The sequence below is a fragment of the Pelophylax lessonae genome, assembly GCF_965119305.1.
Source record: "Pelophylax lessonae genome assembly, chromosome: 2".
Lineage (NCBI taxonomy): Eukaryota > Metazoa > Chordata > Amphibia > Anura > Ranidae > Pelophylax > Pelophylax lessonae.
Genome location: NC_138769.1, coordinates 191,598,092 through 191,613,985, shown reverse-complemented (window position 1 = coordinate 191,613,985; position 15,894 = coordinate 191,598,092). Strand labels below are relative to the sequence as shown.

Below are 15,894 nucleotides of genomic sequence, written 5' to 3'. Positions count from 1 at the left end.
ATTTAAAATAATGGGCAAAATGTGATCTATCCTGGTTGGGAAGGATCAACTCTATTAAAATGACTCTTCTACCACGTCTTCTGTACCTCTTCAGGTTCCTCCCCATTCTGATAAAGAAAACACTACTTCTCAAATTTCAATGGGAGATCATACACTTTGTCTGGGGGAGGAAGGGTTACTGTTGCCCGAAAGAAGTCCTCTACTGACTGAAGAATCAAGGGGGATTGGGCCTACCCAATTTATGGTGGTACTATCAGGCTGCGCAATTAACTCAAATCTCTACAGTATACTCTAGGGGTCCCAAACCCGATTGGATTGCTATGAAATAACAGGCAGTCCCCATGCACATTATAGACTTTCTGCTCTGGAGTTCTCCTAAACGGAGACACACAGTCCTTGCCCCCACCCTCTCTCACTCCTTGGCATTGTGTAATGCTTTATATAAACAAGCTTTCTTAATCTCTAGTACCAAACCACTCTACCACCTGTTTAATAACCCTTCCTTTCCCCTGGGTTTGAATAAACAAGCCTTTCGTTGGTGGCTCAACAAAGGTCACTTCAGAATAGGACACTTTTTTAACTCAATGGGTCCCATTTCTCTCAGATACTGTGTGAGTAAACTCGAAATGCCTCCCATTGAGAAATTTAGACTGTCCTAGATTTCACACTTCCTACACTATCTGGCTAGACAAACCTGACCCCCCCCCCCCAAACTTACAATCTATGAACAATGGTGTTCCAAAATTATGAATCAGAGGGGAGGCATCTCTACTATTTATTCTGCCTGGGAATCTGATTTGGATAAACAGTGGGACCTGGGTGAGTGGTTCCAGTCACTCCAATGCTCCTACAAAGGTATCATGAACATATCTCTTATAGAAGTGAATGTTAAAATACTCACTAGATGACCTTTGGAGATCTCCAAACTGAACATAATATACCTGACAAGGAAGCCTTCACTAATATGAGGATTTTCCACTTTCTTAAAACTTCCGATATCCTCTCGGTGATCACCTTGTCCGAAACCATCCACAATTTCTATAACAGGACAAGATACCCCAAACATGGCATCTCCACAATGTACTCTGCTATCAGAGATAACCACCCCTATTTCAAAATCACCTCTCTCTCCAACTGGGTAGATGAACTGAATTTAAACTCCTCTCCTGACGCGTGGACACGACCCTTTAAACTCCCCTACAAAGGCTCCCATTGTTCCAACCATTGGGAAGCATACCAAAAAACCATCCATAGATGGTACCTAACACCCTACCGTCTCTCCAAGTTTTTCCCAGGCCATCCCACTACATGCTGGCAGTACGGTTACCATAGCACATATTCTGTGGTTCTGCAAATCCCTAAGCTCATATTGGAGACAGGTATTTGCCCTTAGCTCCTCCATAGCCCAATCCCAAATAGCTTCAAACCCCTCCTTAGCTTTACTACACCTAGGGATAGAAAATTCCCACCAAAGCAGCGAGCAGTAATAATACATGTACTCCTAGCGGAAAAACTTAACATGACCAAACTTTGGAAAAAAACAGAACCCCCTACCATCTCCAATACATTAACAGATCTAAATTTCCAATGCGAGATGGAGAGGGTAGTGGCAAAGAATAATTTTACTCTGGAAAATTTTCTAGCATAATGGTCTTCTTGGTTCTCTCATCCTAAATGCACAGTGCCTAATTGAGTGTTCTCTATTACGGTTTACTGATGTGTATTTCTGTTCTACTTAACTTACTGCCTTCCCTTCCCCCTTCTATCTTCTCCACTATCGTACAACCTACCTACTCACCCGCTGGTGCATCCCCACTTTTCTACCTGCCCCCTCCCTCCCCCCCCCCTATCCCGCACCCCCCAACTCCCTTCCCCCTCTGACTGGAGCTAGTATTGTAAACGTAAACAACCAGTATAAGTTCCTGTAACATTTAACCTGTTAAGTTCCACCATGTTTATTCCTTTTTCTTATGCTCTAGTCAGATCATCTGATGTGTGTAACAATTGGATAACCGACTCACCTGTTATTCATCTGAAAAATTCAATAAAGAACTATTGAAATAAAATACTCACTAGCTGGCATTATGTCCCCATCAGATTAGCTAGGAGCTACCCAGATGCTTCTCCCCTGTGCTTCAGAGGGTGTAATCTAGTTTGCTCCATGTTTCACACATGATGGTCTTGCCCCTGTTTTAGAGGTTATTGGAATAAATATCTCCACCTAATATGGAAAGTAACTAGGGGTGTTGTTCCTCAGGATCCACTGTTAGCCCTCTTGAACTACAGGGTAAACAAAACCCCTAACATACTCATACCTTGATCTTCTTTATGTTTTTGGGAGCTAAAATTCCATAGCCGGAGCCTAGAAGAAGCCCTCGGTCTCAATATCAGCAACAAAATGGAAGGTCTCCTGGATCATGTCCCAGGAACAACTTGTTGCTAAACTTCAAGATAGAGTGTGAAAGTTTGAAGCAGCCTGGTAAACTTGGGCACTTTATGTTGGAGTTCCCTTGTACCCAGACATTGTATTGCCCCAAAGGGACACTCCCGGCAGACCTACTTCCCCTCCCCTTGCTCATTGACTTTTCTTTCTCTAAAAGCCACTTGCCCCCCCCCCCCCTTCTTCTCTCTCTTAACGTTTCATCTATTCTTTATCCCTAATTGAGAAATATTTTTTCAGCTACTCATGTTCCTATATTGAGTGCTCAGAAGGTTAAACACTTGTTTCCAAAGGGGAACTCTTTTTCTTCCTCTCACTCTCTTATATTTTGATAGCCTAGCACAAGGTGTTTTCTTGGGCATGAGAGTTGATCTTTGATTCCTCTTATGCCTCTCTTTATGATTCAAGCAGCCCTGGCTCTGACATTAGCTATACAGGTGGCTTTGGATGGGGGGCTGGAGGGGGGCCTTCTGGGTCTCCAGATACCCCTGTTGGGGTCTCCACTTCCACAGTTTGATTCCATGAGTGTGGTGTGTCTGTTCCTCACCGGGTTGGAGGGGCCCTGGCGACGCTCCCTTCCCCTAGCCCGAGATCTCCTGGGCCTTCTATGATTAGAAGCTTAGAGGGTGTAGGAATCTTTGGCTACTTGTTGTGTTCATTAGTTTAATTTGGTTTATAATCTCTCTGTCTCCATATAATTGCACAAATGACTCTAAAAGGTTTTGATTTCTTATACTGCACTTGTTCATTTACAGCTTTGGGCCTTGCAGGCTAATTTATTATCTGTATCAGTGGTGGCTGGATATTAATTCGCAATTGTCACACAAATGGGTGGGCTCGAGGTGCAGTGCTCTGCGTCCCGAGCCCAGCCTTTTTTGAAGCCTATTAGAGCCTCTGGCTCTTATCATGTGCTTCAGAAAAAAAAAACATTGAACTCCATGCATCCTGCACCCCGCATTTAGATTAGGGGGCCGGACGCATAGATGGGGGGAATGGTGCTCCTGCCCCCCTCCAAAGCACCAGCTGCCAACTGATCTGTATGTACCTTTTATGCTGCAGAACCAAATGATACAAGACAGAATTATTTTTTCACATGCTAACACTGGCAAGTACAGTTGTAGCAGTCTAAGGTGGAACAGGATCACCTCACCTTCTTAATGGCTGCAATCTCAACCACTTTACACTTAGTGGGTCTTCAGACCAGCACCAGTCTTCTTACTATGAACAAATCATATTAAAGCTCCTTAATCCTGACACTTAAGAATATATCCTGGATCTCTTCTCAAAGTTTTAAAATGCTCTGCTTTAAAATGTTGCAAAGAGATCCTGAACAAAAATGTTTAACCACCTACCTAATGCTTGACCCCTAACAAGTAATTATCAGTGTAAAATCAGTGATTTAGGCACCTTTTATTTAACTGTCTGACGCTTTTGAAGAAAACAGCATAAAAGCTGAATACGGGTTGGAGGTGTTTCTTCTATGTGCCTGGAAAACCAAGATAACTTAACACTGTAAGTGTTTTTCTAAGTGGCACTTAAAGTTGGCCTACCAATACAGTGTATGATTAAACTAGGCACTGACAGTCAAAACATGTAAATGCTACAAATTTTCAATTGTTGCTTTGTTGCTGACAAATCCTTTTTAAACACAAAGTGGGTTTGTCTTTCTGATTTGTATATTGTCATTATTATTTAGGAAAGAGGAAAACATTACATACATAATAAAAATCTGTTGTGCTGTTAAAATGCATACAGTACATTAACAATAATAGAAAACAATTTTATTTAGATATGAGAAAAAAAACAAAAAAAAAAAAAACTATGAGCCCAATTCAACTTGGCTGCTCACTTCCGAAAACAGAAACTGCAGTTTTCTCCTAGTCTAGAAATGGATTTACCAAAGATTTTGAATGCACCACTTGTAAATGAGGGGCAATGCCTGAGTGCAAAAGATAAAGCTCTGATAAAAAAAAGTATGCAGATACCTGAAATGTGTTGGCTTTCTGTACACTTTTAAGAACAAAATAGCATTCTATGGGGGGTGCACCTGTTACTATTTGCTAGATGCATATGTACTGAACAATTTTAGATTTACTATACCTTCCCTATTCTTTCATTTTCCTTTTATTATGGAACAAACACTGTACAGATGGCTAACATGTCTGAATCTTTTTATGACAACTTTTACAGTGTGCCTTGAATCATCTTCTCTTGTGAACATTTTTCTTTTGTTCATAAAAAAATATATATTTTCTTAAACAATTCTGTCATTTTTGATACTTTATTTTATTTTTTTTTATTTTTTTATAACAGAACATTTAAATGAAGCTACTAAATAGCAAATTATCATTTCACTTTCTCTTCTTGGAAAACACATTTTTTTTTTTACATTGATCTTTTTTATTCATTATTTATTTTAATAGTTTTACATACAATGTAACATGTTGTTACATTTTGTATCCCAAAATTTTTTTCAGCACTTTTTTTCCATTCTTTTGAAACCAAGTACTGTATTTGAATTATCTTTTTTTCCCTTTTTTTTATTCTTCTTACTATAACCTCTAGGAGCCAACACAAAGAAACAAGCTGATGATATAGCCAATAATGATCGTGGTGAAGATGAAGGTATTTTTTTATATTCACACTCAATGTGATGCATGTTTTTTTTTTTTTTTTTTTTGAGTCTTAGATTTTTTTCTCCTGTCCCCTAATTTTCTTGATTTTTACTTATTTTTCCTTTGATAAGAAATATTTTCCTTTTTATTTGAAAACACTTATTTTAAATTCAATTTTAAATCTGTAAATGCATTTACATTTTTTTTTTCTTTTGAAATGCATGATTAAAAACAAATTGTGCTATCATCTATCATTGGTCGTGTATGGCAAAATTGAGCTCTTTAAACTATAAATATTTTGGGCTTGTTGTACTAGCTGTGAAAATTTGCTCAATAATAGTATGATAAAAATCAGTATTGCATGCTTTTTTGATAGAAACAGACTCCCCTACCTTCATTTCTGAAGAATGAAGTTTCATTAACTTCAGAGTATGGTCACATACCAACCTAACTAGTAGCATCGCTGAACTGCATCATTGTTGGCTTGATATTTACTAAAGGAGTTGAGAACCTGTACACAATAACTTGCTTTTCACAATATTGGATAATTGAAGTGATTTTTAACGCAATTCATTGTGTTAAAGAAAAATTCTAGGCATGGATATTTTATACATAGTTACATTGGTCCAACTTGGGTATACTATCAAAGACTGGTCCTCTAGAAACCTTGAAATCACTGAAGTTGACACTGCTACTACAGTGATGTCCACGTGATTCCAGGTCTTGTGCTGAGCAGGTGCACTTCTGACTACTGAACACAGGAGGTCAGCAGCTCTCTGCATTTTCAAAATAAATGCAAGGCACTCTCTGATTGGATAAGGTGGGGAGGCATGGTGGTGGATTTATGATTCAAAGCTACTTTAATAAACCAATCCTTGTGTTCTTAAATAGAGAATTGAAACTAGAACATTCTGTGTTTCAGTAAATAATAACAATAAACAGCAAGCATTCAGCCTCGGTTCACACTAGGGCGACCTGTGAGGCGACCTGGTCACCTCACAGGTCGCCGCAGGTCGCCTCCCATAGGGAAGCTGCGGACCCGTTCTAATAGGAGCGACACAAGTCGCTCCGACCTAGAAAAAGGGTCCGGAGCTTCTTTGGGGCGACCAGGAGGCGACCGCCATAGACTTCAATGTTATGAAGTCCATGGCGGCCGCTCGGAGGTCGCCCCGGGAAGTAGCGTCGCGGTAGTGTGAACCGGCGCTTAGATGTGGCATCCCTGCCATATAAATTTTTGTAAAACCAATCAAAAATATTTCAAATAAATATTAATGTAGTAAAGCAATTTACATTTTTTTACATTTTTAAATTTATTTTTTTTAATAACCCCTTGGCGCTGGCCATACACAAATATGTGGCCTCTCAGTGCATGGTCCTTAGCGCCAAGTGGCCGCATATTTGCGTTAATTTGCCTTGTATACACCAGGTCTTCACTTCTGACTACTGAATACAGGAGGTGAGCAGCTCTCTGCATTTTCGAAATAAATGCAAAGCACTCTCTGATTGGACAAGGTGGGGAGACAGGGTGGTGGATTTATGATTCAAAGCCACTTTATTAAACCAATCCTTGTGTTCTTAAATAGAAAATTGAAACTAGAACATGCTGTGTTTCAGTAAATAATAACAATAAACAACAAGCATTTAGATGTGGCATCCCTGCCATATAAATTTTTGTAAACCAATCAAAAAAATCTCAAATAAATATTAAGGTAGTAAAGCAATTTAATTTTTTCTTACATTTTTAAATCTGCAGTTGTTAATAACCCCTTAGCGCTGGCCATATGCAAATATGTGGCCTCTCTGCGCATGGTCCTTAGCGACAAGCGGCCGCATAGTTGAGTTAATTGCTGTGCATACATCTGTGCTGAGAGTGCGCAGCACAGTTACCGCCCCCTAACAGAAAGCTCCCAGTCGTTTGTTGTGATCGGGAGTTTTTGGACCATGTGACTGCCATGACAGCCAATCACAGCGGTCATGTGATCTTAAGCTGCGCTTCGCCTCCTGACTTCTCAGATCTCTTTAAGCATCGGGAGCGGCTGGCGCTAAAAGGTTAAAATAATACTTGCTAATCCTGACAACAAAGTCTTTTTTCGGGCACTTTCTGTTAAACGGAAGCAAAATGATCCCCCTGGGAATTGGGACTTAAGGGCAGACAAGACATTAATGTAGTAAAAACTTTAGTACATATGTATTATAATAGTAGTATTAATATAGTACATATGTACAATAATTCACATAAAAGTAGAATTACACATCCTAGTTGCATTGAACGTCATGTGTGCATATTGTCTCCATATCACAGTGGGGTGTGAGTCCCAATTCCCAGGGGGGATCATTTTGCTTTCAGAACATATTGGGATGTTGGCAGATAGACACCAGACTCACTAATGGTGAGACACTGTAGCTTCTGTTAAAGGGTGACATACTTCTGTCCTTGTCTCCCAAATGTTTGCTTGGGTTGTCACCCTGCCACGCACTTTCACAGTGGAGACTAGAAGCAGCCACATTGATTCACATTTCACAGATATGGTTCACTGTTGTCACCAGGGGAAGTCAAGCTTATACATGCAGTGCAGCAGTTGCTGGAGCACATGCATGTAGACAGGAAGTGGCTGAAAAGAGGCAGCAGGAGATCACTAGTATTGATATTCAACAAGGGATAAAGAAAAGTGAAAACAAGTAACAATGGCAACAGAGCACGATGCAGTGCTTCAGCAAAATATATTTCATCCAGATAGAGTTCACATCTACTTCAAAGCATCAGTTACTTTGCTTCTGAATTATGTAGAGTTGCTCCACCTTTTTCAGCTTGATTTAACTCAGATTTTTTAATGGGTTTGTTAAGATGAAGTTAGATTGCAGCAAAAATGGCCAAACTGCTCTAAGCACTTGAGCATTCTCAGACTTGCTTTTATACAGAAGATAAGCAGTTGATTAGTGGGGGTCAAGAAATCCCAGAAAGAGAGCAACAAGTCAAGTATTTTACATTTTCTTGTTAAAATTGCAAAGCTCATTTAAAGACTTTATCTAATAAATGCAGTATAACATAAACCTGTTACAATTCCAGTAAACTAAAACAATTTATGCTTTCCCATTTAGACTCCGTTCACACTGGGGCGACCTGTCAGGCGACCTGGCCAGGCTGTGAATCCGGAGGGTAGGGAGTACCTGGAGCGGAGCTTCAGCCTGGAATGGGGGTTAGAAGGAGGCCGGGAAGAGGGAGAGTGGGAGGGGGCCGAGATGTTGCACCATCGGCCTCTGGATTGTACTTGCCCCCTGAGCTGAATGTTGCCGGTCAGCCCCTGCTAAAAGCAAATAGGCTGTTCACTTTGCAAGAAAAGTTGTGCTTTGAAATGGAATCTTCCCTAGGCTTTAGTGAATGTGGTGTAATTGCACTTTTCAAAGGAAAAAAAAATAAAAAACAGCATTTTGCTTGCACTTGGTTGAATGATGGAAGTCTGCAAAGCTTCACCTCATTCGCTAAACTTAGAAAAATGATCTTGGAAAGTGCAACTTCATTTGCAAAATTAACAGTCTATTTGCCCTTAGTAAATCAACCTTTTGTGTCTTAAAGCCATCACATTGCAAATAGAGATTCACTCACAGGTAGTCCTTACTGACAACTCTGTTATCCATACTTTGGGAGATATTTACTAAGATTGGTGCACACAGAATCTGGTGCAGCTGTATATTGTAACCAATCAGCTTCTAGGTTTTATTGTCAAAACCTAATTTAACAAGCTAAAGTTTGAAACTGATTAGTTACCAAGCACAGCTGCACTAGATTTTGTGTGCATTCGTTTTAGAATATTCCCCTTTTGTTAGACATTATGCAGCTAGAGATTGTTATGTGTCCTGTATGCATTGCATATTTGTACTTGGTCAAATCTTTTTAGGGCTGTGCTGTGTATGTACAGCCCTGTTTGGTTTATGAGGTCTAATCTGTGTTGAAGCATTCAAATTTAAAGATAATATACATTCTGTGAGAAATAGAAAGAATTTTAAATGTCATGCATGGCTCATGTGACCCTGGCTATTTGGCCTTATGCATATTATAATGCAATCATGTAAAATACATTTTGTTTATCCAATTGACCTCTGGAAGAATTACCCTCCCTTCATGACCAGGCCATTTTTTGCGATACGGTAATGCGTTACTTTAACTGACAATTGCGTGGTCATGCAACACTGTAAATTTATGAAATGTATGTAATTTTCCCACAAATAGAGCTTTCTTTTGATGCCGTTTGACCACTTCTGTGTTTTTTTTGGGGGGGAAAAAAACCTATATTTTTTGCTTCCTGTACCTATACAATTTACAATCTACAACAATCTAATAAAAACATTGAAAAAATCGAATTTCTTCATAAAATCAAGGCAATATGTATTCTACTACATATTTTTGATAACAAAAAAAATCCCAAAAAGCATATATTGATTGCTTTGCGCAAAAGTTATAACGTCTGGGATATATTTATTTATATATTTTTTACTAGTAATGGTGGTGATCAGCGACTTATAGTGGGACTGCAATATTGCGGCGGACATTCTGACACTAACTAAAACGTTTGACAATTTTTGGGGACAAGTGACAGGAATCCAGTGATGAGTGCTAAAAATATTCACTGTCACTGTACTAATGACACTAGCTGAGAAGGGGTTAACATCAGGGGCGATTGAAGGGTTACCTTTGTGCCTAGCCAGTGTTTTACTATACTGTGTGAAGTGCTTTTACTAGGGGAAGAGATGGAATTTATTCCCTGCTTTGCAGAAACCCAAACTCCATCCCTTCCCTCCTGTCAGAATTGTGATCTGCCTTGTTTACACTCTGCCTGATGTTTGGCGGGTACTGAAGGACATTGAGTACCCTGCACCTGTTGATTGGCTTTCGCTGTGTGTAATCACAGCAGAAGTGAGCCGCCGGCAGCACTCATGCGCGCCGCCTACCCAAAATTTTCAATAGTTGTGTTCCAGCGATATGTCAGGACTTCAGAAGGCTATATGCAGGAAAATATATTAAAAAAAATAAATGTAAAAAATATTAAAAAAAATATATGTTTAAACTTACTTGTTCTTTTGCCTAATTTTAAGAAAACTTTATGGCTCATGGTAATGCTATGGGGCTTAGACTTGTCTGCCCCTGTTAATTTAAAATTTATTTGAAATATCCCTGGAAAACTGATCATATATACAATTTAAGTTTCTTGACATACTACCAGTAAAATAATGCACACACTGAAAATGAAAAAAGAATGAAAAATAACATGGATTTAAATGACAATAGATAATAGGTTACAGAAATAGCAGTCCCAGTTTTAACTTTCAGGTTCTGTCCATTTCAGCGAGAAGCCCATCCCTTCCCTTTTCAAGCATGGTGTTACCAGGGAAAATGTTACAAATCTGATAACAACAGCTTTCTCCCAGTTGTTGTGATGTATTACGTAAAGTGATTGTAAACCCTCAACTTGTAAAACAACCCATTCGGTTTAAAATAGAACTGAAAGGCAAAACATTTGAGTATATATATATATATATATAATATATATATATATATATATATATATATATATATATATATATATATATACATACATACATACAGTATATACACACATTATAACTACCTTTTTTCCCTTTATTAAAAGTGATCGCATTCCCTCTGTTCTCAGATGCATAAGAGCTGGGGGGGAGGAGAAGCAGAAGCACACTAATATTCCCAGTGACAAGACTGATCGTTGGAGGAGATTAATAACTTGGTGATACCGTACCAGGGGGAGGTGTAGAGCCTCATTGGCACTCAGGACTATAATTAAACCCTGGTGGAGCGATATATGCCAGAGGGTCAGGGGCGTACTGTGGGGTTGGCCAGAACGGCGCCGGCCAGGGCCGCAGGCCGAGGGGGGGGGTGCAAAAACATTGGCACTGTAGCAGTGAACTACCACTTTACCGCTGCTCCGTTCAGCCTGTGCCCCCAGAAGCCGGTGCCCCCCCCCCTTTCCTTCACCTCGCCTTCTGCGCTTTAGATGTGATCCGGCCCGCCCCGCCCCCTGCTCTGTGTTCTCGCTCGAAGGTGACTGTCCCCACCCACCGGCTGCACGCGGCTGCTGAGAATGATGAGCGCGAGATGCTGCAGCTGTGCTGATTGGAGCGCGCCCAGTGATGGGGGGGAGATAGTGTGTGTCTGCGGGACTCGGGTCGGGATGAGGTGAGGTAGGATGGAGACATCAGGAAGCACTGACAGCCATCGCGGCAGACAGTTTGCAGTTCTCTGTGATGTGACTACCGCTGCCTGCCTCCCCCCCAGCCCCCACCTGGCTGCACTCCCCCTCTCCTGTCCACCTGACTGCACCCCCCCTCCACCTGGCTGCACCCCCCCTCTCCTACCCACCTGGCTCTGTTCTCCCCCAGCCCCCACCTGGCTGCACTCCCCCTCTCCTGTCCACCTGACTGCACCCCCCCTCCACCTGGCTGTACCCCCCCTCTCCTACACACCTGGTTCTGTTCTCCCCCAGCCCCCACCTGGCTGCACTCCCCCTCTCCTGTCCACCTGGCTTCACCCCCCCCTCTCCTACCCACCTGGCTGTGTTCTCCCCCCAGCCCCCACCTGGCTGCACTCCCCCTCTCCTGTCCACCTGACTGCACCCCCCCCTCCACCTGGCTGTACCCCCCCTCTCCTACCCACCTGGCTCTGTTCTCCCCCCAGCCCCCACCTGGCTGCACTCCCCCTCTCCTGTCCACCTGGCTGCACCCCCCCTCCACCTGGCTGTACCCCCCTCTCCTACCCACCTGGCTCTGTTCTCCCCCCAGCCCCCACCTGGCTGCACTCCCCCTCTCCTGTCCACCTGGCTGCACCCCCCCTCTCCTACCCACCTGGCTCTGTTCTCCCCCCAGCCCCCATCTGGCTGCACCACCCCTCCACCTGGCTGTACCCCCCCTCTCCTACCCACCTGGCTCTGTTCTTCCCCAGCCCCCACCTGGCTGCACTCCCTCTCTCCTGTCCACCTGGCTCTGTCCTCCTCTTCTCTCTCTCTCCCTCCCTGTGATCTGCCCTCTCTCCCTCCCTGTCACCTGCCCTCTCTCTCTCCCTGTCACCTGCCCTCTCTCTCTCTCTCTCTCTCTCTCTCCCTGTCACCTGCCCTCTCTCTCTCTCTGTAAAAAGAAAGGAACAACTGCGCTAATTCAAAAAACAAAAAAGCAGCAACTTCAAGTGCGACCGACACCACAAAACAAAAATGTATAAAACAAGTTGTGCTGTAGATTGAACCATCAATTGAAGTAGTCCATAAAAAAGTCCAATAAGAAATTGAAATGAAGAGACTTGTGCAGGTACCGCTTACCAGAAACTGAATAAAAGGAAGCCAAATAATAGAATAACTCCAACTATCCTCAGGAAGTGAGACACGATGGACCTCAACGGTTCTGGTGTGGATCTCCTCAGTGGGACGTTATATGAAATAAAGGAAAGCAAACACCATAGTGTAAATCCAAGAGATAAATTGGGAATGGCACCCAAAATTAAATAAATGACTTGTGCAGGTACCGCTTACCAGAAATAAAAAAGAAATGGCCAAATAATGGAAGGTGACTCCAACAAGCCTCAGGAAATAAGATCGGGGGACCTCACGGTTCCGGTGTAGATCTCCAGCAGTGTGATGTTATATGATGTTATATGAAATAAAAAAGGCAAACGCCATAGCGTAAAACCAAAAAACAAAAAATAAAAGAAACACCCAAAGTGAAAAGAAACACAGGGGTTCCGGTGCTAAAATTGAATAAGTGTGGATAGGTGAAACACAGACACCACCAGACTCAATAGGTACCCCTTACCGAATGTTGTCAGGTGATAGCAAAAGGATTATAAAGACACCTTCCCCAGTGGAAATAGCCGCTTACCAGAATGACCTTAATGGAGAGCGTGGGAAAAGGAGGGGGTCCCAATCGTGCAAACCAGAGGGTCGACAATAGGTGTGGGTACTCTTACCAGCTCCAGATAATTAGTAGGCAGGGGTTCAAATGGACACTCAGCTAAGACCTCCGCTGAAGACTCCACCATAAGGGCTCAGGATAAAGTTGTAGGGATTACCCTGGTATTCTCAAACAAACCTCACACTTGCCAATAGATGCTTTGTAGATCTGTAGGTGTAGGGACCCACGCTCTCCATTAAGGTCATTCTGGTAAGCGGCTATTTCCACTGGGGAAGGTGTCTTTATAATCCTTTTGCTATCACCTGGCAACATTCGATAAGGGGTACCTATTGAGTCTGGTGGTGTCTGTGTTTCACCTATCCACACTTATTCAATTTTAGCACCGGAAACCCTGTGTTTCTTTTCACTTTGGGCGTTTCTTTTATTTTTTGGTTTTTAGTTTTACGCAATGCCGTTTGCCTTTTTTATTTCATATAACATCATATAACATCACACTGCTGGAGATCTACACCGGAACCGTGAGGTCCCCTGATCTTATTTCCTGAGGCTTGTTGGAGTCACCTTCCATTATTTGGCAATTTCTTTTTTAATTTCTGGTAAGCGGTACCTGCACAAGTCATTTATTTAATTTTGGGTGCCATTCCCAATTTATCTCTCGGATTTACACTATGGTGTTTGCTTTCCTTTATTTCATATAACGTCCCACTGAGGAGATCCACACCGGAACCGTTGAGGTCCATTGTGTCTCACTTCCTGAGGATAGTTGGAGTTATTCTATTATTTGGCTTCCTTTTATTCAGTTTCTGGTAAGCGGTACCTGCACAAGACTCTTCATTTCAATTTCTTATTGGACTTTTATATGGACTACTTCAATTGATGGTTCAATCTACAGCTCTCTCTCTCTCTCTCTCCATGTCACCTGCCCTCTCTCTCTCTCTCTCTCTCTCTCTCTCTCTCTCTCTCCCTGTCACCTTCCCTCTCTCTCTCTTTTTCTCTCTCTCTTCCTGTCACCTGCTCTCTCTCTCTCTCTCCCTCTCTCCCTGTCACCTGCCCTCTCTCTCTCCCTGTTACCTGCTCTCTCTCTCTGTCACCTGCCCTCTCTCTCTCTCCCTGTCACATGCCCTCTTTTTCTCTCTCTCTTTCTCTCTCTCTCCCTGTCACCTGCCCTCTCTCTCTCTCCCTGTCACATGTCCTCTTTCTCTCTCTCTCTCTTTCTCTCTCTCTCTCCCTGTCACCTGCCCTCTCTCTCTCTTTCTCTCTCCCTGTCACCTGCCCTCTCTCTCTCTCTTCCTGTTACCTGCTCTCTCTCTCTCTGTCACCTGCCCTCTCTCTCTCTCCCTGTCACATGCCCTCTTTCTCTCTCTCTCTCTTCCTGTTACCTGCCATCTCTCTCTTTCTCTCTCCCTGCCACCTGATCTCTCTCTCACTGTCACCTCCTCGCTCTGTAAACCCCCCCCCCATCTCTCTCTCTCGCTTTAGGGGGGCCAATACAGTTCCTCGCCAAGGGCGCTGGAGACCCTAGGTACGCCTCTGCAGAGGGTGTGGCCTGAGGAGTGGCATTGACTGAAGCTTTCACATGTATACATCCACACTAGGATCAGCTATACTGAGCAGCGGTTTTATGCTTAAATGTTAATAGGAGGAGAGCACACTGAGTTCCCAGCATAGCTACAGAACTCTGTGTTCTCCTGCTAAGCATGGTCAGTTTTAATAGGAAAGCAGGGGGGCTGGCAGGAACACCAGAATTTCACACAAAGGTAGCAATACAAAGAGAACAGGATACTTTTTCTCAAAAGTACATGCTACAGCAGGCACATATCAGGAATATGAACTGTTGTGTTTTCAAACATTTTAACTGATTGATCAAAACAGTTACAATTTATTTGCACTGTCAATCTGTGAATTCTATTTTTGTCTTGCAATCATGCTAATGAATTAAAGAGGAGGAAAAGCCTAACTTTATTTATTCTTAAAAATGTTACCTCCTGTCACCATCCTCCTATCATTTTTGTAAATATTTTATTATATCTTTTCATGTAACAACACTGAAGAAATGACACTTTGCTACAATGTAAAGTAGTGAGTGTACAGCTTGCATAACAGTGTGTATTTTCTGTCCTCTCATAATAACTTAACGCTCAGCCATTAATGTCTAAACCGCTGGCAACAAAAGTGAGTACACTTCTAAGTGGAAATGTCTAAATTGGGCCCAAAGTGTAATTTTATGTGGCCACCATTATTTTCCAGCACTGCCTTTACCCTCTTGGGAATGGAGTTCACCAGAGCTTCACAGGTTACCACTGGAGTCCTCTTCCACTCCTCCATGACAATATCACAAAGCTGGTGGATGGTAAAGACCTTGCGCTCCTCCACCTTTCATTTGTGGATGCCCTACAGATGCTAAATAGGGTTTAGGACTGGAGACATGCTTGGTCAGTCCATCACCTTTACCCTCATCATCTTTAGCAAGGCAGTGGTCGTCTTTGAGGTGTGTTTGGGGTTGTTATCATGTTGGAATACTGCCCTGAGGCCCAGTCTCCAAAGGGAGGGGATCATGCTCCACTTCAGTATGTCACAGTACATGTTGGCATTCATGGTTCCCTCAATGAACTGTACCTCCCCACGCTGGCAGCACTCATGCAGCCCAAGACAATGACACTCCCACCACCATGCTTGACTGTAGGCAAGACACACTTATCTTTGTACTCCTCACCTGGTTGCCACCACACACTCTTGACACCATCTGAACCAAATACATTTATCTTGGTATCATCAGACCATAGGACATGGTTCCAGTAATCCATGTCCTTAGTCTGCTTGTCTTCAGCAAACTGTGTGCGGGCTTTCTTGTGCATCATCTTTAGAAGAGGCTTCCTTCTGGGACGACAGCCAAGCAGACCAATTTGATGCAGT

At 42.5% G+C, this 15,894-nt stretch overlaps 1 protein-coding gene across 2 annotated transcripts in view; it reads left to right on the top strand.

Moving 5' to 3' along the window:
- NLGN4X (neuroligin 4 X-linked) overlaps positions 1–15,894 on the top strand; it is a 333,330-nt gene that overhangs the window by 88,829 nt on the left and 228,607 nt on the right. The window contains exon 2 of one of the 2 annotated variants that reach the window (XM_082245257.1): positions 5,006–5,065. The exons of the other annotated variant lie outside the window; for it this stretch is intronic. Within the exon in view, the coding sequence (XP_082101383.1) occupies positions 5,006–5,065 (60 nt within the window). The remainder of the gene's footprint in view (positions 1–5,005; positions 5,066–15,894) is intronic. 2 annotated transcript variants of the gene reach the window in all.